At 39.6% G+C, this 27,231-nt stretch overlaps 1 protein-coding gene across 2 annotated transcripts in view; it reads right to left on the bottom strand.

Annotated features, from left to right (window-relative positions):
* RAB28 (RAB28, member RAS oncogene family) overlaps positions 1-27,231 on the bottom strand; it is a 751,991-nt gene that overhangs the window by 134,032 nt on the left and 590,728 nt on the right. For both annotated transcript variants that reach the window (XM_053704135.1, XM_053704136.1), the window contains exon 5: positions 9,526-9,629. In XM_053704135.1, coding sequence (XP_053560110.1) covers positions 9,526-9,629 — 104 coding nt within the window. The remainder of the gene's footprint in view (positions 1-9,525; positions 9,630-27,231) is intronic.

Raw genomic sequence — 27,231 nt, 5'->3', positions numbered from 1 at the left:
AGCTACTGACGGGTGTTGAATGGAATGAAGGACACGGCATGCATTTTGAAGCTTTGTTAACCTGTCTTCTGTCAGGTAAATCTTCATTTCTACAGAATCTATAAGAGTCCCCAAGAATGGAACTCTTGTGAGAGGAAAAAGAGAACTCTTCTTTTCGTTCACTTTCCATCCATGCGACCTTAGAAATGCCAGAACTAGCTCTGTATGAGACTTGGCAGTTTGAAAGCTTGAAGCTTGTATTAGAATGTCGTCTAGGTACGGAGCTACCGAAATCCCTCGCGGTCTTAGTACCGCCAGAAGGGCACCCAGAACCTTTGTGAAGATTCTTGGAGCCGTAGCCAATCCGAATGGAAGAGCTACAAACTGGTAGTGCCTGTCTAAGAAGGCAAACCTTAGATACCGGTGATGATCTTTGTGGATCGGTATGTGAAGGTAAGCATCTTTTAAATCCACTGTGGTCATGTACTGACCCTTTTGGATCATGGGTAAGATTGTCCGAATAGTTTCCATTTTGAACGATGGAACTCTTAGGAATTTGTTTAGAATCTTTAAATCTAAAATTGGCCTGAAAGTTCCCTCTTTTTTGGGAACCACAAACAGGTTTGAGTAGAACCCTTGTCCTTGTTCCGACCGCGGAACCGGATGGATCACTCCCATTAATAACAGATCTTGTACACAGCGTAGAAACGCTTCTTTCTTTATCTGGTTTGTTGACAACCTTGACAGATGAAATCTCCCTCTTGGGGGAGATAATTTGAAGTCTAGAAGGTATCCCTGAGATATGATCTCTAGTGCCCAGGGATCCTGAACATCTCTTGCCCAGGCCTGGGCGAAGAGAGAAAGTCTGCCCCCCACTAGATCCGGTCCCGGATCGGGGGCTTTCGGTTCATGCTGTCTTTGGGGCAGCAGCAGGTTTCCTGGCCTGCTTGCTCTTGTTCCAGGACTGGTTAGGCTTCCAGCCTTGCCTGTAACGAGCAACAGCTCCTTCCTGTTTTGGTGCAGTGGAGGTTGATGCTGCTCCTGTTTTGAAATTCCGAAAGGGACGAAAATTAGACTGTCTAGCCTTAGCTTTGGCTTTGTCTTGAGGTAGGGCGTGGCCCTTACCTCCTGTAATGTCAGCGATAATTTCTTTCAAACCGGGCCCAAATAAAGACTGCCCCTTGAAAGGTATATTAAGTAATTTGGACTTAGAAGTAACATCAGCTGACCAGGATTTTAGCCACAGCGCCCTACGTGCCTGTATGGCGAATCCTGAGTTCTTAGCCGTAAGTTTGGTTAAATGTACTACGGCCTCCGAAATGAATGAATTAGCTAGTTTAAGGACTCTAAGCCTGTCCGTAATGTCGTCTAGCGTAGATGAACTAAGGTTCTCTTCCAGAGACTCAATCCAAAATGCTGCCGCAGCCGTAATCGGCGCGATACATGCAAGGGGTTGCAATATAAAACCTTGTTGAACAAACATTTTCTTAAGGTAACCCTCTAATTTTTTATCCATTGGATCTGAAAAAGCACAGCTATCCTCCACCGGGATAGTGGTACGCTTAGCTAAAGTAGAAACTGCTCCCTCCACCTTAGGGACCGTTTGCCATAAGTCCCGAGTGGTGGCGTCTATTGGGAACATCTTTCTAAATATTGGAGGGGGTGAGAACGGCACACCGGGTCTATCCCACTCCTTAGTAACAATTTCAGTTAGTCTCTTAGGTATAGGAAAAACGTCAGTACTCGCCGGTACCGCAAAGTATTTATCCAACCTACACAGTTTCTCTGGTATTGCAACGGTGTTACAATCATTGAGAGCTGCTAAGACCTCCCCTAGTAATACACGGAGGTTCTCCAATTTAAATTTAAAATTTGAAATATCTGAATCCAATCTGTTTGGATCAGAACCGTCACCCACAGAATGAAGCTCTCCGTCCTCATGCTCTGCAAGCTGTGACGCAGTATCAGACATGGCCCTAGTATTGTCAGCGCACTCTGTTCTCACCCCAGAGTGATCACGCTTGCCTCTTAGTTCTGGTAATTTAGACAAAACTTCAGTCATAACAGTAGCCATATCTTGTAATGTTATCTGTAATGGCCGCCCAGATGTACTAGGCGCCATAATATCACGCACCTCCCGGGCGGGAGATGCAGGTACTGCCGCGTGAGGCGAGTTAGTCGGCATAACTCTCCCCTCGCTGTTTGGTGAAATTTGTTCACATTGTACAGATTGACTTTTATTTAAAGTAGCATCAATACAGTTAGTACATAAATTTCTATTGGGCTCCACCTTGGCATTGGGACAAATGACACAGATATCTTCCTCTGAGTCAGACATGTTTAACACACTAGCAATAAACTTGCAACTTGGTTATAATCTTTTTTAGCAAAAACGTACTGTGCCTCAAAGAGGTACTAAACGATTAAATGACAGTTGAAATAATGAACTGAAAAACAGTTATAGCATCAAACTTTAAAACAACACAACTTTTAGCAAAGGTTTGTTCCCATTAGTACAATAACAATAATTAAATTTGACATAAAAATTACAGAGCAACGTTTTTATTCACAGTCAATATAAACTTCTCACAGCTCTGCTGAGAGAAACTACCTCCCTCCAAAGAAGTTTGAAGACCCCTGAGATCTGTCAGAGATGAACCGGATCATGCAGGAAATATAAGAGTAACTGACTGGAATTTTTTGATGCGTAGCAAAGAGCGCCAAAAACGGCCCCTCCCCCTCACACACAGCAGTGAAGAGAAACGAAACTGTCACAATTAAAAGCAAACAACTGCCAAGTGGAAAATAATGCCCAAATATTTATTCACTCAGTACCTCAGCAATGTAAACGATTCTACATTCCAGCAAAAACGTTTAACATGATAAATACTTAATAAAAGGATTAGTGACTTTTAACAGAGTAGTTCCGGTGAAATACCATCCCCAGAATACTGAAGTGTATACATACATGTCATTATAACGGTATGGCAGGATTTTCTCATCAATTCCATTCAGAAAATAAAAACTGCTACATACCTCAATGCAGATTCATCTGCCCGCTGTCCCCTGATCTGAAGCTTTTACCTCCCTCAGATGGCCGAGAACAGCAATATGATCTTAACTACTCCGGTTAAAATCATAGTAAAAAACTCTGGCAGATTCTTCCTCAAACTCTGCCAGAGAAGTAATAACACGCTCCGGTGCTATTGTAAAATAACAAACTTTTGATTGAAGTCATAAAAACTAAGTATAATCACCATAGTCCTCTCACACATCCTATCTAGTCGTTGGGTGCAAGAGAATGACTGGGACTGACGTAGAGGGGAGGAGCTATATGCAGCTCTGCTGGGTGAATCCTCTTGCATTTCCTGTTGGGGAGGAGTTATATCCCAGAAGTAATGATGACCCGTGGACTGATCACACATAACAGAAGAAAGGTTGCGTTTGGCTCAATACATTTTTGAGTCAATCTGTAAGTCTTACCCCTTATTTTTTCAAAACAATATCCAAAGGAAGAGTATCTTTTATTCATTACAGCAATACAAATCGTAAGAAATTTAACCCGGCAATATTGGAAAGCAAAAAATATCCGACTATAGCGGAATTTAGCCAAAAAATTATCTCCCAACTAATTATAGAGCAGTTAAACGTTGAACCAAATAACAAAAGACAGATTAAAGTCTTTTTCTCCAAATGGGCAGCCATTATAAGACATCAACCACCGGATATGCAGATAGAAATCCTGAAATCCTTTTTAAAAGCTGGTTATAAATTACCCGGGGACCTCTTGAACGATAGTGGGTCTTTTGCGACTTAGCATGGGAGGAAGTTCCTTACCTACATGTAAACTATACATAAGTTAAGAAAAAGAATAACCTAAAAAATTATATAAATTAGCTAAGTCTTTTCTGGATTATTACAGGGAACTTTATGACCTTCCTGGCCATTACCTTCAGGATACAGACCTAAACAAAATTCAAATAAGTGATATGGAATCCTTAGAGGAACAAATCACTTTAGAAGAAATACTAACCGCCATTAATGACCTATCCCTACATAAAAGTCCGGGTCCTGATGGATTTTCCAACAAATATTATAAAATATACAGGGATACGTTGGCTCCACATCTGTTAGCACTTTATACACAAATTGATGAAACCGGTCAACTCCCTTCAGAATGCCTTGAAGCCCACATATCAGTCATTCGCAAACCAGGTAAATCTCCAAAACTTCCCAGCAATTATAGACCCATTTCATTATTAAATACAGACTTAAAAATGTATACTAAGATAATAGCAAATAGGCTCAATAAAATCTTACCCCAAATCATTCATTCAGACCAAGCAGGATTTGTACCTGAAAGGGAAGCCAGGGACAATAACCATAAGAAGCCTTCAGTTAATTGATCATGCTAAATATACAAATACAGAAATGGTAATAATTTCAACAGATGCCGAGAAGGCGTTTGATTGCCTAGATTGGAAATTTTTATTTGCTACCTTAAACAGAGTAGGGATAGGCGAGAAAATGCTTCGTAGAATACAAAGCCTATATATAACTAACACAGCGAAAGTTAGAGTCAATAACTGGATTTCAGACCCCTTTAGAATAGCCTCCTTTAGAATACAAACTATCTTTATATGCAGACAACGTTCTTTTCACACTCTCCTCCCCTACTTCCTTTGTACAAAATTCTTGATAAATGAGCAAAAATCAGAAATCCTAAATATCTCCCTCCCAAAAATTAAGTTTCACGCGGTTTTGCAATCCTGTACACTTAAACATCAACCTAAAGCCATAAAATATCTAGGAATATATCTTACCCTGAAACCAAAATCACTTCTAGAATAAAATTTTACTAATTTACTTAAACAATTACAAATGACTTATAATCCTGCAAAGACCGCCTATTTTCGTGGTGGGGCAGGTTACAAATTTTGAAAATAAACAATCTCCCTAGATTACTATATGCAATACAAGCAGCTCCAATCACACTACCACAAAACTTTATTACACAAGCACAGGGGACTTTGAACTCCTTTGTGTGGGAAAACCTAAAGCCTAGAATAAAGAAATTGACAATGTACAGACCAGTTAGAGAGGGAGGTCTGGGACTGCCTAATATAGAAATTTATTATGAAGCTACCTGTCTACAGAGAATCATTGACTGGCATAGAAATAACGACACAAAAGCTTGGATCCCAATGGACTAGCATATATTACACACACTATCACCCGGCGCGCTGTGTTGGGTAGCAAAATAGAGCAGGAGATCTAGAAGGGAGAAATAGAGGCGCCACATAGAGTAGTACAATCTTGAACATCAGAGACAGCGGGAGACCCAAAGCGACGCGTTTCTCAGCCTATGGCTGTTTCATCAGGCTGAGAAACGCGTTGCTTGTTTTTTTTTAACATTTTAATAAAATTATTTTATAATTCAACACTTGCTGCCTGATACCTGGAGTATTTTGAACATCCTGGGCCCCTGGATGTTCTGGATTGTGGTTTTATCCTGAGTGCCTTTGAACCAAGTCTGTTGGGTGACTGTATTGATCCCTTCCTGCTTTATTGGCATCAATGGAGATGCTACAACAAATGTGAGTGTGATTTTTTACATTTGTCCATATATATCATTGCCTAAACAATACTAGGCCATATAGGCACCCTGTGTCTCTTTTATTGTTTCTAGGCAGATTCTACACTATATCCAGGAGGTCGGTCTTCTGGGTGACTGTTATAGATCCCAGACTGCATCTATAGCACTAAATGAGGTGCTTATACAAATGTGAGTGTATCCCTTACACACTAGATAATATTCTTTGGATCAAACAATATTGGGCCATGTGGCGCAACTGTTTCTTTTTGTTTTTGCTTGTTTTTTGTTTTTTTAGATTGCTCAAATTAATATCACATGTAAGAAAATATTTGTACTGAAAAACATTAACTGTATTATTTGCTAAATAAAAATGAAAAAAAAAAAAAAGAGGAAGATTGTCTAAACTCCTTAGTAGCCTGAAGATAGAACTTTAAGGCGCGAACCACATCCAAATTGTGAAGTAAGCGTTCCTTCGATGAAGAAGGATTAGGACACAAGGAAGGAACCACAATCTCCTGATTAAAGTTGTGATCTGACACAACCTTAGTAAGAAAACCTAATTTAGTAAGAAAAAAAATCGCCTTATCTGCATTTAAAAAAAAATCAAATAAGGGGGCTCACATTGCAAAGCAGAGATCTCACAATCTCTGCGCAGAGAGAATAGCCAATAAAAAGAGAACCTTCCAAGATAACAATTTAATGTCAACGGAATGAAGAGGCTCAAACAGAACCTGTTGCAAAACCCAAAGAACAAGATTTAGGCTCCAAGGAGGAGCCCCAGATCTAAACACAGGTCTGATCCTAATCAGAGCCTTAACAAAGGACTGCACGTCTGGAAACTCAGCCAGTCTCTTGTGCAATAAAACAGACAGGGACGAAATCTGTCCCCTCAGGGAACTATCAGAAAGGCCCTTCTCCAGCCCATCCTGGAGAAAAGATAAGATCCTGGTAATCTTAACTCTGTGCCAGGAAAAACCAAGCTCGTCACAGTAGAATAAGTAGGTCCTCCACACCTTGTGGTAGATACGCTGAGTAACTGGTTTACGAGCTTGAATAACAGTATCAATGACACTCTCAGAGAAACCTCTCTTGGCTAAGACTAAGCATTCAATCTCCACGCAGTCAGCCTCAGAGAATCTAGATTTTGCTGAACAAATGGACCTTGTATCAGCAGGTCTCTGCGACAAGGTAAATTCCACAGAGGAGATGAGGACATCCCAACTAGATCCGCAAACCACTTTCTTTGCGGCCACAGTGGAGCAATCAGGATTACTGATACCCGCTCCTGCTTGATGCGGGCCACCACTCAATGAAGAAGCGGTAATGAAGGAAAAATAAATATGAGTTTGAACTTCCAGGGCACTGCTAGTGCATCTATTAGATCTGCTTGGGGATCCCTCGACCCGTACCTGGGTAGCTTGGTATTGAGAAGAAACGCCATGAGATCTATCTCCGGCGTCCCCCACTTGCTGCATATCTCTGCAAACACTTCGGGATGGAGAGACCATTCCCCTGGATGGAAGGATTGCCTGCTGAGAAAATCCGCCTCCCAGTTGTCCACACCCGGAATGTGGATCGCTGACAGCGAACAGCTGTGGGCCTCACCCCACTCCAGAATGTGAGATACTTCCTTCATCACCAAGGAACTTCTCGTTCCCCCCTGATGGTTGATGTAAGCAACCGAGGTTATATTGTCTGATTGGATCTGATAAACTGGGACAAACCCAGAAGTGACCAAGGCCTTGAAGATTGCCCATAGTTCTAAAATATTGATCGGGAGGGAATACTCATCCTGAGTCCACAACCCCTGTGCCTTCCTGGCACCCCAAACAGCTCCCCATCTGGATAGGCTTGCGTCCGTAGTCACAATCTCCCAGGATGATCTTAAGAAGCATGTCCCTCGGGACAGATGATCTGGACAGAGCCACCAAGAGAGCGAATCTCTCGAATGGCTCTGTAATACAATCTGTTGAGACAGATCTGAATGAACGCTATTCCACTGCCTCAGCATGCACAGTTGTAAAGGTCTGGGGTGGAACCTGGCAAAGAGAATGATGTCCATGCAGGACACCATAAACTGTATCCAAGAAAAGTGTACAGCACCCAGGCAGATGTTCAGGTGCATGTGGAAAAAGGGGGACTGTTAACCCCTATAACCCCAACAAACAAAGAACTCCACAGCACCTTCTGTATATCAAAATGTATTTAGCTTCTTCGCCCATGGAGGTACAAAAGTGTTTCAGTATTGAAACACTTTTGTACCTCCATGGGAGAAAAGGTAAATACATTTTGATATACAGAAGGTGCTGTGGAGTTGTTTGTTTCATGCAGGACACCATGAGACAAATCACCTCCATACACTGAGCCACAAAGGTATTTAAGGCGGTCCGGAGGGCAAGATATGCCGAAGTTAGCTTGCAACATCTCGGTCTGTTAGAAATATCCTCATGAATATGGAGTCTATTATAGTACCCAGGAATGCCACCCTGGTACTTGGGATAAAAGAACTCTTTTCCAAATTTATCTTCCATCCATGTGATCGAAGAAGACTGAGAAGGGACTCCGAGAATTATTCCGCAAGATGAAAGGATGGTGCTTGCACTAGAATATCGTCCAAGTATGGGGCTACTGCAATACCCTGAGTTCTGGCAATGGCTAGAAGAGCCCCCAGAACTTTCATATAGATTCTTGGAGCAGTAGCTAGGTCAAACAGAAGGGCAATGAACTGGAAGTGCTGGTCCAGGAATGCAAACCACAGGAACTAAAAGTGTTCCCTGTGGAATGGAACATGAAGGTAAGCGTCCTTCAGATCTATAGTGGTCATAAACTGGCCTTCCTGAATTAAAGGAAGGATGGGCCTTATCGTCTCCATCCCTCCCTTGAAGGAAGGGACACTGAGAAATTTGTTTAAGCATCCAGAATTGGGCGTAAAGTTCCCTCCTTCTTTTGGACCACAAAAAGGTTTGAATAAAACCCCAAACCTCTTTCTTTGATAGGCACCGGAACAACAACTCCTGAAGAGGATAGATCCTGAACGCACCCTAGAAAGGCATCCCTCTTTTCTGGTCTGGTAGACGGATTTGAGAGAAGGAATCTGCCCCTTGGCGGATGAGATTTGAAGCCTAGTTGTATCCCTGAGATACCAACTCCAGGACCCACAGATCCTGTATGTCCTTGAACCAGGCGTCTGAAAAAAGAGACAGTCTGCCCCATAAACAATTCAATCCCGGATCGGGGGCTGCCCCTTTATACCAATTTATTTTCAGCAGGCTTCTTATTCTGCTTGGATTCATTCCAGGACTGAGCCGGCTTCCAAGTACTCTTGGGTTGCTCGGGCTTGGAGGAAGATTGTTGTTGTTGGGATTTGTCAGAACGAAAAGAACAAAAATTAGAAGATTGTCATCCCTTAGACTTGTTCTTCTTATCTTGCTGTAGGAAGGCACCCTTGCCTCCGGTAACCATAGAAATAATGGAGTCCAGGCCGGGACCAAATAAAATCTTTCCCTTGAAGGGAAGAGAAAGAAGTCTGGTCTTAGAAGTCATATCCTCAGACCAAGACTTCAACCAGAGTGCCCAGCTGGCTAGGACCGCAAAGCCAGAGACCTTTGCATTAAGGCGAATAAATTGCATGTTTGCATCACAGATAAAAGAATTCGAAATTCTCAGAGCTTTTCTGAAATAGCTGTTAAACTAATCTGAAAAGTTGTTATTCTAAAAATGAAACCTTTATGTAGAAAACCATGATTTAATTAGTTTTACTGACTAACGATTTAAATCAATTGGATTTATATCAATGCCTTTGAAAATATGCAACAGATGCTCAGTTTCTACAGGTAACTAAATCAAAATATTTTCTGAAAAATGTTTTATGCTATAGAGGATAAAAACATGAAATACTGTCAAATAAAATATTATACATTTCAATATAACATAATCCACAATTTACTCACAGAATCTCCTGTCTTTGCAGAAACATAATAACTTCCCAGTCCATTTTCATGGCAAAATCGCTGGTGTTTATCTGCTTTTACAGTACGCATGTGTTCCAAGTCAACTGGAAAAAAAAGATAAAATACACATTTACAATTCAATATGTCAAACAATATATGAAAACTTAGTAAATTAAAAACAAAACTATTCTTTTTTTAGTTCTTGATTAAGACCAGTGGTTTTCAAAGTGTGAGGCGGGCCTCCCCAGGGGGAAGCAAAAGCATATAAGGGGAGGTGCGGGAGCAATGACACTTTGCACTATTTTATGGAAATCCCAAGCTGATTTGGCAAAATTATAGAATGTTTTTAAGATCCGACAATGACGCGTGTCATGTCATGGTGGAATAGAGCAAAGGGCTGGGTGTAGGGGCACAAAGGCGTTGAGGTCAAAATCGCTCAGACTGATTTCTTGCTGACTTGATCAATAACTTACGTTTAACACAGGAATAACAAAGACCAAATGGAAATTTAAAGGGACACTGTAAGCAAAATTTAATGATGCTTGTTATGAACTAACTACCCAAAATAAGCATGTTCTCAATAGGATCTCATTATGAGATCTTTACCATATCGCCATAATCTTCTTTAATAAATTAATTTTTTTCCAAACCCACTCCGTGGGTATACTTTGCTCCTCTCCAATCCTGGCTGTCAACTGCAGTTGAAATATGGCGCCTAAAATTCTCTCTGCGCATGCGCAAGATTGCACATCGTCACCGCAAATGTCACTCCATGAAAGACTGACTGGAACATAGAAGACCTGCTCTATTGATCGTACATCATAAGATCCAGCAGTGCTTTGACAGGTAAGTGGTGTACGCTTATTGAATCTCCCTAATAATAACGAGCAATGGGTACTGAACATGATTAGCGCATGTAGATAGTTTTAATAATTTATCAAAACAAATTCAGTAACTATTCAGTTGACAAAGTCAAAAATATAATTTTAATAATATATAATATTTTTTATTATAAAGATTGCACTAACGCAGGGATGTATGCTTAGGATTAAAACATTTTGTGAATTATAATTAGTTGCGCGCAAAAATCGTTGTATAAAGTTTTTAAAAAAACATAATGCAGGTTATATTCCTTTCCAAAATAAATAATATATATATATATCCTAAGCTTACATTCCTGGTCGAGCTTATGCATATAGATGAAACTGTAATTTATGAATAGTTTTGTGGACAATCAACAGCGATAGCGATTGAATAGGTAGGACTGTCTCAATTTAAAAAACACTATGTTAAAAATAAAGAACAAAAATATCCTCCTAAAACTACAATCCCGCATATGAAATCAAAACTATATATATATATAATATAATATTTTGACAAGTTGAAGCAAATATCTATAATCGATGAGAACAAGTATTTTAATAATTTATCACCTTGATGTATGTATCTACAACATAAACTTCTAAGAGATGTTTGTATGTCACTGATATTTACACTCTTAAAAATAGTTTATATGACTATTGTTAAGCACAATTAATTTATTGATATTAGCAAATATAAAATTTAATAATAGACTGACAGAACACCAATAATATTAAAAATAAAGTAAAAATGTACCTGATATACAATGTGGAGTGAAAATCACCAACTAAATGCAGCAACTTACAGAAAGATTCTGTAAAAACTTATCTTGATGAGTATTCAAAATAAGTTACTGATTTAGCTGCTGATCCTTCAACTCTGCATCGTAACCAGCAATACATTATTGTCTGAAGATCAGGACGTGCAGGCTAATAGTGTTTCTATTGTACATAGAAAGCCTGGAGAACCAATTGCATAGATTTTGGTCTCAAATGCGCAAGCATGATTCCAATATAGCTGAGGGTAATTTTGGCTTCAATAGTTGATCATGCGCATGCGCTATTTGAGGCGATTTTGTGCGCATGCGAATGAGAACTATTTAGTCTGATAATAATATGCAAAAACACCAAATATGATTGGTTATAGTTTTAAAACAGGTAGTGCCGAAAATTGGGGGCTGGATATTATGATGTAATCGTCCAAAAATAAAGATGCTTTTTCTAACGTTATGCGGCTTAGTTTTTCAACATTCATAGGTCAGTAAGTTTTACTTTATACATCTTACTTATTATATGTGTTTTTTTATACTAAATTTAGTAAAAGTTAGTAATCCTTTAAGTGGAGCACTTTTTTTTTCCATTGAGTAACTGTGAGTGAACTCTGGATCAGATGTAAATTGCCCAAATTAAAACTAAAAATAAATATTAACATTTTCTATAAAGAGAAAAAAGAAAGTAACATCTATTATTGGGGCCAATGTCTTGAAGATATTATCAGAGTGGAGGACCACTGCCTAAGACTTTCAAAAACCCTGATTTAGACATAAATAGGTTGATTAAAAGGTAATATTGTGCAATACTCAGCAACCAATTCCTCCATTTAACTAGTGATCTAATTACAGTAAGAGAACATTGATGCTGTAAAAATCTCAAAGAAAATAAGGAGTACCATTATAATTGGTCTTTATTGAGCCATCAAGCTTAATTCCTAGTAAGAGTAAAATGTTTTGGAAAAGAATTGATAAAGGCACATGAAACCCAATTTTTTTCTTTCACAAAACAACAAAGGAGGGGGCGCCCTAATAGGGGATAGTCAATAATCCTAATAAGTATATAGGTGACTTAGTCAGTCCTCTATAGCCGTCAATGCAGACAAGATATAAATATATATCACACAACCTCATAAGAGAAAGATGGAGTACTGGTGCAGAAGACAATACACTCTAATATAACAATTGTAACAGCAAAATAGATATAAAGCACAACCTCCTAAGAGAAAGACAAAGATAGAAAAATGTACAATAGTAATAAGCAGGTGATTAGACCTAAATGAGCAATCTCTCACAATGGTTTGTACATTGATTATTCAATGCACTATATTATATAGAATCATATAGTGAGATAGTCTCTATTGATAAAAAATGAAGAGTCACTGAGGTGAAGAGCGAGGCAGCTATCTGTAGAGATCCAGGCCGGAATCCAAAGCAGCAATCTACAAAGACAAGAGAAGACAGATGCGCCACATGGCCCAATATTGTTTGGTCCAGAATATATTGATAGATGTACAGGGATTGAACTCACATTTGTTTAAGCACCTCAATTAGTGCTATGGAGACAATCTGGGATCTTTTTCCCAGGGGACCAAACTCCGGTATTGGTATGATGTCTGTATCAAAACTAATAAGAAAAAGAAAAAGTTTAGAGTACTGGCACTAGTTTAGTGTATATAGGAATATGTGGAACTAGTGATTGTTCCGGTGCTTACCCACCTAAAATATAACAATAAGGAGAAAAAGAGGTAAGAGAACCTCCAGAAAGCAGGTGGTTTTAGCTAGCACTCATTCCTATCTAGTATTATTAAAAAATAACCTTTAATAAGTTTGTTTAATACCGGCCTAAATACCTGGTGTACCAATTTAAAACTAAGTCTCAAATGTCCCCCTGTTTCCTGGCCGATAGCAGCTCCCTCGGCTTCAGGTGACAGGGACAAATGGACTCTAATTTAAAATCAACAACAATCACTTACGTGCAAATAAATGCACAAAATATTAAGCAGCAAACTAGTTTCGGCTGTACTATCAGCCTTTCTCAATGCTATGGACAAACCGAGGCCCGGGTGCCACCCCTTTATATAGCACTAAGTTTAAACCTATCAGCCAATCAATTTTAACTGTGAGGATACTCCTACTTATCATCCAATCCTTGTGTGTCTCAGTATTGTGACGTGCATAAACAAAAAGCACAACAAATATGCATATGTTAGAAAAATCGCAAATACCATCCGATATATTATATGTATTTAGATTATATTCAATTATGCTTTTTCCGCTATATATTATCGATCGTAGTACTTGGGATTCGTGTTTAAGTATTAGTCCACATAAGACTCTGTAATTAAGATAAACACACACGCACGCAAAAGAGCCACTTTCATTGGTCCACACGGGCATACCCCTATTTGGCGTTATCCAATCAGACAACCGTTTCTCCGCGGGAAAGCAACACTATACCGGAACACCGCTGCGTAATAGAGCAAGCAAACTCTCTCCCTGTCATTGTTCAAACATGTTGCCAAACATCAGTGGTATTGCTACTAGTCCAATCCCTGTGTAAGCAACGCCAATGTCCGAGGCAGTACAGATCTATTACAGTTTCACGCAGGATTATGGAATTGTCACTGATTCGATTCTCATTAGTGTTCTTAAGATTATTCAACATTCAGAGTACTGTGTTTATTATACATATAGGAAGCAAATTGCCTTCCAATATATGCGCCGCATGCGCTCGTGTCATGTTCTAACATTAATTCCTGCTTAAAAAACAACAAAAATATGCACAACGGACACCCCAAGAAGTATATAAGTGTACTCAGAAAAGTATTCCTTGAAATCCCTTACTGCACTAAGTGGTCCATATGAACATGACATGTTCCACTGTTTTTACGTGTTGTCTTTCTCTGATAATGATAGATGGATTACTACCGTAGGGGGATAATTTATATGGGTTCCAACTGAATTCTCAGTTATGAGAGGTTATTCAGATGTAAATGTGGCACTGTATGAAACTTCTAATAATAAATATAGCAAAACACAATGAATGTATAGTTTATCGTCACATTGCCTGTACTAGCACTATACTGTCTTAGTGTGAAAACACATATTGGTATTGTGAAATATTAGGCTAATGACATTCGTATATTATAAATTTTTCCGGTGATCATTACATAATCATAGATTATGTAATTGGCATATAAAATTATTAGAATGTACGGAAGAATTGGTTAATGGTATAGAAAGTGCTATGGGCGGCTATTATACACCTTGAAATTTGTTAATTGTTCCACAAAACTCGTATAATAGTATATATTTAATGATTACTAATTTTCTAAGATTCTTACTACCTCTCTCATATGAATTCCCTATTTCTAATAACATCCAATTTGGACCTGTGGGTAGTAATCCATCTATCATTATCAGAGAAAGACAACACATAAAAACAGTGGAACATGTCATGTTCATATGGACCACTTAGTGCAGTAAGGGATTTCAAGGAATACTTTTCTGAGTACACTTATATACGTCTTGGGGTGTCCGTTGTGCATATTTTTGTTGTTTTTTAAGCAGGAATTAATGTTAGAACATGACACGAGCGCATGCGGCGCATATATTGGAAGGCAATTTGCTTCCTATATGTATAATAAACACAGTACTCTGAATGTGGAATAATCTTAAGAACACTAATGAGAATCGAATCAGTGACAATTCCATAATCCTGCGTGAAACTGTAATAGATCTGTACTGCCTCGGACATTGGCGTTGCTTACACAGGGATTAGACTAGTAGCAATACCCCTGATGTTTGGCAACATGTTTGAACAATGACAGGGAGAGAGTTTGCTTGCTCTATTACGCAGCGGTGTTCCGGTATAGTGTTGCTTTCCCACGGAGAAACGGTTGTCTGATTGGATAACGCCAAATAGGGGTATGCCCGTGTGGACCAATGAAAGTGGCTCTTTTGCGTGCGTGTGTGTTTATCTTAATTACAGAGTCTTATGTGGACTAATACTTAAACACGAATCCCAAGTACTACGATCGATAATATATAGCGGAAAAAGCATAATTGAATATAATCTAAATACATATAATATATCGGATGGTATTTGCGATTTTTCTAACATATGCATATTTGTTGTGCTTTTTGTTTATGCACGTCACAATACTGAGACACACAAGGATTGGATGATAAGTAGGAGTATCCTCACAGTTAAAATTGATTGGCTGATAGGTTTAAACTTAGTGCTATATAAAGGGGTGGCACCCGGGCCTCGGTTTGTCCATAGCATTGAGAAGGGCTGATAGTACAGCCGAAACTAGTTTGCTGCTTAATATTTTGTGCATTTATTTGCACGTTAGTGATTGTTGTTGATTTTAAATTAGAGTCCATTTGTCCCTGTCACCTGAAGCCGAGGGAGCTGCTATCGGCCAGGAAACAGGGGGACATTTGAGACTTAGTTTTAAATTGGTACACCAGGTATTTAGACCGGTATTAAACAAACTTATTAAAGGTTATTTTTTAATAATACTAGATAGGAATGAGTGCTAGCTAAAACACCTGCTTTCTGGAGGTTCTCTTACCTCTTTTTCTCCTTATTGTCTGTATCAAAACGACATAAAGAGACACAGGAGCCTATATGGCCTAGTATTGTCTTGACAAGGTTATCAATGTGATAAGATGAAATGGTACTCACAATAGTTGTAGCATCTCCTTTGATGCTATAGAGGCAGGATGGGATCAATGTAGTCACCCACCAGACTTATGCAAAGGCCCACTGGATACAGATGGAAGTCAGGAACCACCAGTTGTCAGGAAGACCCAGAATAAGATCCCCCCTTATTTCATATGTGAACAGGCTATGACCTCTAAGACATGAACGTTTTTATCAAGTATACACCCACAGTGTTGGTTATAAAAATTATTCGAATTAAATAAACGTAATAGAGCCCACCTTAATAGATCATGTGGTTCTTTGATAGTATGACACTTACTTACAACTTGATCTAAATAAAATTGATATATTGAAACTCAAAATCAATATATCAATTTTATTTAGATCAAGTTGTAAGTAAGTGTCATACTATCAAAGAACCACATGATCTATTAAGGTGGGCTCTATTACGTTTATGTAATTTGAATAATTTTTATAACCAACACTGTGGGTGTATACTTGATAAAAACGTTCATGTCCTGACAACTGGTGGTTCCTGACTTCCATCTGTATCCAGTGGGCCTTTGCAGAAGTCTGGTGGGTGACTACATTGATCCCATCCTGCCTCTATAGCATCAAAGGAGATGCTACAACTATTGTGAGTACCATTTCATCTTATCACATTTATTACCTTGTCAAGACAATACTAGGCCATATAGGCACCTGTGTCTCTATGTCGTTTTGATACAGACATCATACCATTACCGGAGTTTGGTCCCCTGGGTGACTGTAAGAGATCCCAGACTGTCTCCATAGCACTAATTGAGGTGCTTAAACAAATGTGAGTTCAATCCCTGTACATCTATCAATATATTCTGGACCAAACAATATTGGGCCATGTGGCGCATCTGTCTTCTCTTGTCTTTTTTCTTTCACGATTCTGATAGGTCATACAATTTGAAACAACTTTCCAATTTACTTCTATTATCAAAATTGCTTCATTTTTTTGGTATCCTTTATCAAAGGAGTAGCAATGCACTACTGGGAGTTAGCTGAACACATCCAGTGAACCAATGATAAGAGGAGTATATGTGCAGCCATCAATCAGCAGCTCGCTCCCAGCTCCTGCCTACCTTGGTATTCTTTTCCACAAACGATACCAAGAGAACTAAGCAAATTAGATAATAGAAGTAAATTGTAAAGTTGTTTAAAATTGTATGCTCTATCTGAATTACAAAAGAAAATGTTTGAGTTCCATGTCCCTTTAAGAGAAACTAATGTATTAGACGAACGAATAAAGTTTTCTTCATGTGCTTTACATGCATGTTCATCTTTAGCAAAACCTTTGAGTTTAATACAGGACTCCAAGATTTGTTGGTCTCATACATCTTACTAGGAAAAACAAACCAGTCTAAATCGATAAAGAATTTAAGACACTGATAGACAGAAGTATAGGGGTCCAAACACCTATGTCCTTAGACCCATAGTCTTGGTCTCCAAATAAATTTGCTGGATAAAAAAAAACCTTATAAGTCAATTTTAAAAATAAAAATAAAATATGAAGTGTGCACAAAGTTATAGTAGTTCCCACAATATGAAACTGCAGACAATTGGAGCTTCCTTCATGATGGGTTTACAAGCAGCAAGTCATAGGACTAAACACACATACAAATGTGTCACTCTAGCAGATGCCCAAGACGTGAAATCCAGATTAAATAAATATGAAACAACATACAAAAAAACTAATAAAAAAAGAATAACAGATATGCTGCCTCAGACTAGAACACTGGACACAAAGACAAAAAGGTCAAGTTTTCTGAATTGTGCGCTGTTTATTTAGTAAAAATGTGTTTAGCAGGCAGAATAAAAAAAAAACAACAAACAGCATGAGCTCCATAGAAACACTTGCAGCAGTCAACATACTTTATTCCGAAGGGCAAATGTTAATCCCATAAGCCCATGTTCCAAAAAAACATGTATAAAAAGAGAAAATGCATAATTTAAGTGTGAGGTATATTATTTCGTTTTTACCATTATATACCCACTGGAAGTATTGCCAAACCGAACAAACAATGCCATGTTTCACTGAGAAGGGCATGGTCTCAAGCCGTGTACAGGTTTTATTGTGTACATTCCAATTTCTCCAAATCTGATCCCGAGGTGACTGGAAGCTACATTGAACAGTTTCTCTTTTTATTGCGCTACAGCCTCTATAATGGTGTTGACTCAATGCTGTCAAATTATAGGGCAAATATATTCACAAGCATTTAAGGACAACTAGGCTCTTTGAGTAAATACAGGGAAAAAAAACTTAAACTGATTTCCTGAGGAAGGGACCCTACTGGCTTGTAAAAACTTGTAAATTTGCAAACCTAGTAAGTCCGCATAATGGTATCATTTGATTATCAACTAAAAATGTTCACTTACTCTATAAAAAGCTTTATTTAAAATGATATTGGAGGTCTTTAATTTGTATACTCTGGGGTCATTTCTGTTCTCACATGGAATTCCAAAGTCATACTTAGATGCTTGAATTAGAAAACGTTGAATTGCTGCAAAATGTGGAAGCTTTATCATCTGATATTTATCTTACTATTAAAAAGGAAGAATGTGGGCAAATCTATCTACTTAATAAAGAAGAAATATGTAGAATGTAGCTATCTACAAATACAGGAAGAACACAACTAAAATAACTATCATTTTAAATTTAAAAAAAGCTTTTACTTAAAAGGGAAATTGAAAGTAAAAGTTAAACCTTCCTGATTCAGATATCGCATACTATATTAATACGCTTTTAAATTCACTTCTATTATCAAACGTAATTTGTTCTCTTGGTATCCTTTGTTGAAAAGGAGCAGCGATGCACTGCTAGAAAGTAGCTGGTGATTTGTGGTTACACATATTTCCTTCTGGTCATTGACGCATTAGGTGTGTTCAGATAGCTCCTAGTAGTGCATTGCAGCTTACTTTATTATGTGATTAATCCTTTTACAGGGGTGAAACTCATAGTTATGTGCCATTAAATAGTGCAATAATAACATGATCTTACATATTAGAGCCATTTTTGCAATTTAATGTCCCTTTTAAGGGACAGTCTACTCTAGAATTTTTATTGTTTAAAAAGATAGATAGTCCCTTTATTACCCATTCCCCGGTTTTGCATAACCAACAAGGTTTTAGTAATATCATTTTTACCTCTGTGATTACCTTGTATCTAAGCCTCTGCAGACTGCCCCTTATTTCAGTTCTTTTGACAGACTTGCAATTTAGTCAATCAGTGCTGACTCCTAGGTAACTTCATGGGCGTGAGCAGAATGATATCTATATGTCACATATAAACTAATGCTCTCTAGCTGTGAAAAACTGTCAAATGCATTCAGATAAGAGGTGGCCTTCAAGGGCTTAGAAATTACCATATGAGCCTACGTAATTTTAGCTTTTAACTAAGAACAAAGCAAATTTGATGATAAAGTGAATTGGAAAACTGTTTAAAATTGCATGCCCTATCTGAATCATAAAAGTTTGTTTTATTTTGACTAGACTGTCCCTTAAACATGTTAAATACGTCAAGCTTTCAAGCATTGACATATAGCATGGACATTTTGCTCAACCAATAGAGAAGAAGGTGTGTGTTTAAATATCACACGTGATAATGGCACTCATAAAAAGAGAGAAGCCCTCAACCTGGGAACGAACAATAGCATAATAGCTTGTTCTATGACTAGTTACCACCCTAGAAGCAGCCTCTTTTTGCTCAATATGTGCCTTTCACAGAGAAGAACTTTCCTGTAGCATATCAGTCTGATCCTGACTTCACAGTGCAGTCCAGCCCCGAAATACCAGGCAATCCCTCTCTGAACGAGAGAAACGGCAAAACCCCAGATGTAAGTTTCAGCCTATTGTGGGCCTCATCAGTGAGGTGCAGCCATATCCCTCTAGGCACACTGAGCAACGGGTCCACGTCTGGATTCCCGCATCACACTTAGGGAGACTTCCCTAAGTGTCATAATTTGCATAAATAAAAAGAGAGAAGCGCTCTACCTGGGAACGAACAATAGCATAATAGCTTGTTCTATGGCTAGTTACCACCCTAGAAGCAGCCTCTTTTTGCTCAATATGTGCCTTTCACAGAGAAGAACTTTTCTGTAGCATATCAGTCTGATTCTGACTTAACAGTGCAGTTCACCCCCGAAATACCAGGCAATCCCTCTCTGAACGAAAGAAACGGCAAAACCCCAGACGTACGTTTCGGACTTTTGTGGGCCTCGTCAGTGAGGTGCAGCCATATCCCTCTAGGCACACTGAGCAATGGGTCCACGTCTGGATTCCCGCATCACACTTAGGGAGACTTCCCTAAGTGTCATAATTTGCATAAATAAAAAGAGAGAAGCGCTCAACCTGGGAATGAACAATAGCATAATAGCTTGTTCTATGGCTAGTTACCACCCTAGAAGCAGCCTCTTTTGACACATGTTGAGCAAAAAACAGAATTTATGCTTACCTGATAAATTTCTTTCTCTTGTGATGTATCGAGTCCACGGATTCATCCATATTTGTGGGATATTCTCCTTCCTAACAGGAAGTGGCAAAGACAGACCCACAGCTGAGCTGTCTATATAGCTCCTCCCTTAGCTCCACCCCCCCAGTCATTCGACCGAAGGCTAGGAAGAAAAAGGAGAAACTATAGGGTGCAGAGGTGACTGAAGTTTTTAAAATAAAAATATACTACCTGTCTTAAACAGACAGGGTGGGCCGTGGACTCGATACATCACAAGAGAAAGAAATTTATCAGGTAAGCATAAATTCTGTTTTCTCTTGTAAGATGTATCGAGTCCACGGATTCATCCATACTTGTGGGATACCAATACCAAAGCTTTAGGACACGGATGAAGGGAGGGACAAGACAGGTACCTTAAACGGAAGGCACCACTGCTTGTAGAACCTTTTTCCCAAAAATAGCCTCCGAAGAAGCAAAAGTATCGAATTTGTAAAATTTGGAAAAAGTATGAAGCGAAGACCATGTGGAAGCCACTGCTCTAGTAGAATGAGCAGTAATTCTTTCAGGAGGCTGCTGGCCAGCAGTCTCATAAGCCAAACGGATGATGCTTTTCAGCCAAAAAGAAAGAGAGGTAGCTGTAGCCTTTTGACCTCTCCGCTTACCAGAGTAAACAACAAACAATGAAGATGTTTGATGGAAATCTTTAGTTGCTTGTAAGTAGTACTTTAAAGCACGAACCACATCAAGATTGTGCAACAGACGTTCCTTCTTTGATGGAGGATTAGGACACAGTGAAGGAACAACAATTTCCTGATTGATATTCCTATTAGAAACAACCTTAGGAAGGAATCCAGGTTTGGTACGCAAAATCTGCATGGATAACCAGGTAAGGTGAGTCACACTGTAAAGCAGATAACTCAGAAAGTCTTTGAGCCGAAGAGATAGCTACTAAAAACAAAACTTTCCAAGATAGAAGCTTAATATCTATGGAATGCATAAGTTCAAACGGAACCTCTTGAAGAACTTTAAGAACTAAGTTTAGGCTCCATGGCGGAGCAACAGGTTTAAATACAGGCTTGATCCTGACTAAGGCCTGACTAAACGCTTGAACGTCTGGGACATCTGCCAGACGTTTGTGTAAAAGAATAGACAAAGCAGATATCTGTCATTTTAAGGAACTAGCTGATAATCCCTTCTCCAATCCTTCTTGGAGAAAAGACAATATTCTAGGAATCCTAATCTTACTCCATGAGTAACCCTTGGATTCACACCAACAAAGATATTTGCGCCAAATCTTATGATAGATTTTCCTGGTGACAGGCTTTCTAGCTTCAATCAGGGTATCAATGACCGACTCAGAGAAACCACGCTCTGATAGAATCAGGCGTTCAATCTCCAAGCAGTCAGACGCAGAGAAATTAGATTTGGATGCTTGAATGGACCTTGGATTAGAAGGTCCTGCCTCATTGGCACAGTCCAGGGTGGAACAGATGACATGTCCACTAGGTCTGCATACCAAGTCCTGCGTGGCCACACAGGTGCTATCAGAATCACGAAAGCTCTCTCCTGCTTGATTCTGGCAACCATACCTGGGAGGAGAGGAAACGGTGGAAATACATAGGCCAGATTGAAGGACCAGGGCACTGCTAGAGCATCTATCAGTACCGCCTTGGGATCCCGGGACCTGAACCCGTAACGAGGAAGTTTGGCGTTCTGACGGGATGCCATCAGATCCAATTCTGGTGTGCCCCATAGCCGAGTCAGCTGGGCAAATACCTCCGGATGGAGCTCCCTCTCCCCCAGATGAAAAGTCTGACGACTTAGGAAATCAGCCTCTCAGTTCTCTACCCCTGGGATATTGATTGCTGAGAGATGGCAAGAGTGATCCTCCGCCCATCGGATTATTTTGGTTACCTCCATCATCGCTAGAGAACTCTGTGTTCCTCCTTGATGACTGATATAAGCTACAGTCGTGATGTTGTCCGACTGAAATCTGATGAATTTGGCCGCAGCTAGCTGAGGCCACGCCTGAAGCGCATTGAATATCGCTCTCAGTTCTAGTATGTTTATCGGGAGGAGAGTTTCCTCCCGAGACCATAAGCCCTGTGCTTTCAGAGAGTTCCAGACTGCACCCCAGCCTAGCAGGCTGGCATCTGTTGTTACTATGAGCCACTCTGGCCTGCGGAAACACATTCCCTGAGACAGGTGGTCCTGAGACATCCTGGTCCAGATGCAGTTGAGGAGATAAATCAGCATAATCCCAATTCCACTGTTTGAGCATGCATAGTTGCAGTGGTCTGAGGTTTAGGCGGGCAAAAGGAACTATGTCCATTGCCGCTACCATGAGTCCGATTACCTCCATACACTGAGCCACTGATGGCCGAGGAATGGAATGAAGAGCTCGGCAAGTGATTAAAAGTTTTGATTTTCTGACCTCCGTCAGAAATATTTTTATTTCTACCGAGTCTATAAGAGTCCCTAGGAAGGAAACTCTTGTGAGAGGGAAGAGAGAACTCTTTTTTATGTTCACCTTTCACCCGTGAGATCTCAGAAAAGCCAACACGATGTCCGTGTGAGACTTGGCTAGCTGGAAAGTCGACGCCTGAATTAAGATGTCATCTAGATAAGGCGCCACTGCTATGCCTGCGGTCTTAGAACCGCCAAAAGGGACCCTAGCACCTTTGTGAAAATTCTGGGAGCCGTGGCCAACCCGAAGGGAAGGGCCACGAACTGGTAATGCCTGTCCAGAAAGGCAAATCTGAGGAATTAATGATGATCTCTGTGAATAGGGATGTTTAGATACGCATCCTTTAAGTCCACGGTAGTCATATATTGACCCTCCTGGATCAACGGTAGAATAGTACGAATAGTCTCCATGAATGATGGTACTCTGAGGAATTTGTTTAGAATTTTGAGATCCAAGATTGGTCTGAAAGTTCCCTCTTTTTTGGGAACCACAAACAGGTTTGAGTAAAACCCTAGCCCTTGTTCCGCTTTTGGAACTGGGCGGATCACTCCCATGGTATGTAGGTCTTCTACACAGCGTTAGAACGCCTCTCTCTTTGTCTGGTTTGCAGACAATTGAGAAATGTGAAATCTCCCCCTTGGGGGGGAGTCTTTGAAGTCCAGAAGATATCCCTGGGACACAATTTCTAAAGCCCAGGAATCGTGAACATCTCTTGTCTGAGCGAAGAGAGAGAGTCTGCCCCCTACTAGATCCGGTCCCGGATCGGGGGCTATCCCTTCATGCTGTCTTAGAGGCAGCTGCAGGCTTCTTGGCCTGTTTACCCTTGTTCCAAGCCTGGTTAGGTCTCCAGACTGACTTGGATTGGGCAAAATTCCCTTCTTGCTTTGCAGCAGGGGAAGCTGAAGCGGGACCACCCTTGAAGGAACGAAAATTATTTTGTTTGGTCCTCATTTTATTTGTTTTATCTTGAGGAAGGGCATGGCCTTTCCCTGCAGTGATTTCTGAAATAATCTCTTTCAGTTCAGGCCCGAATAGGGTCTTTCCTTTGAAAGGGATGTTCAAAAGTTTAGATTTTGATGATACATCAGCAGACCAGGACTTAAGCCATAACGCCCTGCGTGCTAAAATGGCAAAACCTGAATTCTTTGCCGCTAATTTAGCCAGTTGGAAAGCGGCATCTGTAATGAAAGAATTAGCCAACTTAAGGGCCTTAATTCTATCCATAATATCCTCTAATGGAGTCTCCATCTGAAGAGCCTCTTCTAGAGCCTCGAACCAGAAAGCAGCTGCAGTAGTTACAGGAACAATGCACGCAATAGGTTGGAGAAGAAAACCTTGATGAACAAAAATTTTCTTCAGGAGACCCTCTAATTTTTTATCCATAGGATCTTTGAAAGCACAACTGTCTTCGATAGGTATAGTTGTACGCTTAGCGAGAGTAGAAATAGCTCCCTCGACCTTAGGAACTGTCTGCCACGAGTCCCGCATGGTGTCAGATATGGGAAACATTTTCCAAAAAACAGGAGGGGGAGCGAACGGAATACCTGGTCTATCCCACTCCTTAGTAACAATATTTACAATCCTCTTAGGGACTGGAAAAAACATCAGTGTAAACAGGAACCTCTAAGTATTTGTCCATTTTACACAATTTCTCTGGAACCACTATGGCGTCACAATCATCTAGAGTCGCTAATACGTCCCTGAGCAATAAGCGGAGGTGTTCAAGCTTAAAATTAAAAGGCCGTTCATATCAGAATCTGTCTGAGGGAGCGTCTTTCCTGAATCAGAAATTTCTCCCTCAGATAACAAATCCCTTACCCCTACTTCAGAACATTGTGAGGGTATATCGGATACGGCTACTAAATAGTCAGACGGCTCAGCATTTTTTCTTAACCCAGAGCTGTCACGCTTTCCTTGTAAAACCAGGCAGTTTAGATAAAACCTCTGAGGGTTGTATTTATAACTGTGGCCATGTCTTGTAAAGTAAATGAATTTGACGCACTAGAGGTACTTGGCGTCACTTGTGCGGGCGTTACTGGTTGTGACACTTGGGGAGAGCTAGATGGCAAACCCTCATTTCCTTATGTCTGAGAATCATCTATTGCTATATTTTTAAGTGCTAAAATATGCTCTTTATAATTTATAGACATATCAGTGCAAATGGGACACATTCTAAGAGGGGGTTCCACAATGGCTTCTAAACACATTGAACAAGGATTTTCCTTGATGTCAGACATGTTAAACAGGCTAGTAATGAAACAAACAAGCTTGGAAAACACTTTAATCAAAGCAAAAAGAGAAAAAAAGATGCACAAACTCTGCAAAACTGTAAAAAAAGCAGTAAACCTTACAAAATTTTTACAGTAGCATCTTAAAAGCCTTAGTAAGATTGCACAGCTAAACAAATAAACAATTAACCCCTTAATGTAAAAACCGGATTGACAAAACGTCAAAAACCGGTAAAATAATGTTCAGCACCTTGCCACAGCTCTGCTGTGGCGCCTACCTGCCCTTTAGGAAAGATTTGTGGGGAAAAAAACTTCTTTAAGCCCTCACACACAGCAGGACCCTCTGGAGAAGCAGCTGGATGTGTCTGAGTAAAAGAAACTGCGCAACTGAGGCACGAAAATAGGCCCCTCCCACCTCACTCAATGTTATGGGGCCTAAAAGAAACACACCAGAGTGTTTCTAAACTAGCCATGTGGGTTAATAACCCTTAAATAAGCCACAAAGACCCTCAAGTCCCTCAAAACGTTTTTTCCTAACAATATCACCAGTAACCAATGAGCCCTTTATGCAAGCTGGGATTCCCACTAAGTGCTGAGCGTTGAGCGCGTCTCTCTTTTAATTTATGATAATGGCACTCAGTCTATGATCAAGGCTGTCAGGGACGAAATGCGTAAGTTGTCCATGCTTATTTTTATTGTCTTTATTCCATGTGAGCCATGTTATTTTTAAATGATTTTTTGAAAAAAATTTAACTTTTAGCAGCTCTGTTCCTTCCTTTATTTATATAATTAAATTGTTTTGCATTCTTGTATACTCCACAGGAAATATATTATTCTGATATACTATCCAATATATTATAATGTTACATAAAAATAAAAAAAATAGGGTGTTACACAGAGATAAAGTAATAATATCCACCCTTAATCCAGTGACATATGTTTGTCTACATTTAGCAATAAGGGAAACATTTTCACTTCTATATAGATGTCTATGTCAAGGTTAAAAAGTATAACAGACTACACCTCTAGCTATTATGGGGAGATTGGAATATAGGGTTAATACCACCATAAACAATATAGACACCAGTCCCTAAGAAAGGAAATGACACTTAATGAAAACTAACCAATGAGGGTAAGGGTATGGAAATAAAGTGTTACGTACACATGTTCTGAGGACAGGATGGGAACAGCAACGGGATTTCTCCAAGAACAGCAAGGTATGCTTCCTGAGATGATTGAGTGAAGGCAGGCCACTGTGAAAAGTTGAGTATTTATATATATATATATATATATATATATATATATATATAAAAACTATATAGCTTGGTGCTGAACGAGAAATGTTGGTAGAGTTCATAAATTCATTTTGTATAAATATAGGTACAATATATTTTTTTCATAAGGGGGAACCTCCAAAAGCGTTGTGTTTGTTATATAGGTTGGCATTAGCTACATTTATGGATCTTCAACTTTATGCACGTATCCTTGTTTTTATGTATTGTGTTACATTGTAAAAACATAATTTATGCTTACCTGATAAATTTATTTCTCTTTTGATGTATCGAGTACACGGATTCATCCTTACTTGTGGGATATTTTCCTTCCCTACAGGAAGTGGCAAAGAGAGCACCCACAGCAGAGCTGTCTATATAGCTCCTCCCTTAGCTCCACCCCCCAGTCATTCGACCGAAGGCTAGGAAGAAAAAGGAGAAACTATAGGGTGCAGTGGTGACTGAAAGTTTTAAAATATATATGCCTGTCTTAATAAACAGGACGGGCCGTGGACTCGATACATCACAAGAGAAATAAATTTATCAGGTAAGCATAAATTATGTTTTCTCTTGTAAGATGTATCGAGTCCACAGATTCATCCTTACTTGTGGGATACCAATACCAAAGCTTTAGGACACGGATGAAGGGAGGGACAAGACAGGGACCTTAAACAGAAGGCACCACTGCTTGTAGAACCTTTCTCCCAAAAATAGCCACTGAAGAAGCAAAAGTATCAAATTTGGAAAATTTGGAAAAAGAATGAAGCGAAGACCAAGTCGCCGCCTTACAAATCTGTTTAACAGAAGCCTAATTTTTAAAAGCCCATGTGGAAGCCACAGCTCTAGTAGAATGAGCAGTAATTCTTTCAGGAGGCTGCTGTCCAGCAGTCTCATAGGCCAAACGGATGATGCTTTTCAGCCAAAAGGAAAGAGAGGTAGCCGTAGCCTTTTGACCTCT

This window comes from Bombina bombina, chromosome 2 (assembly GCF_027579735.1).
Source record: "Bombina bombina isolate aBomBom1 chromosome 2, aBomBom1.pri, whole genome shotgun sequence".
NCBI lineage: Eukaryota > Metazoa > Chordata > Amphibia > Anura > Bombinatoridae > Bombina > Bombina bombina.
This window is presented reverse-complemented; position numbering and strand designations above follow the sequence as displayed.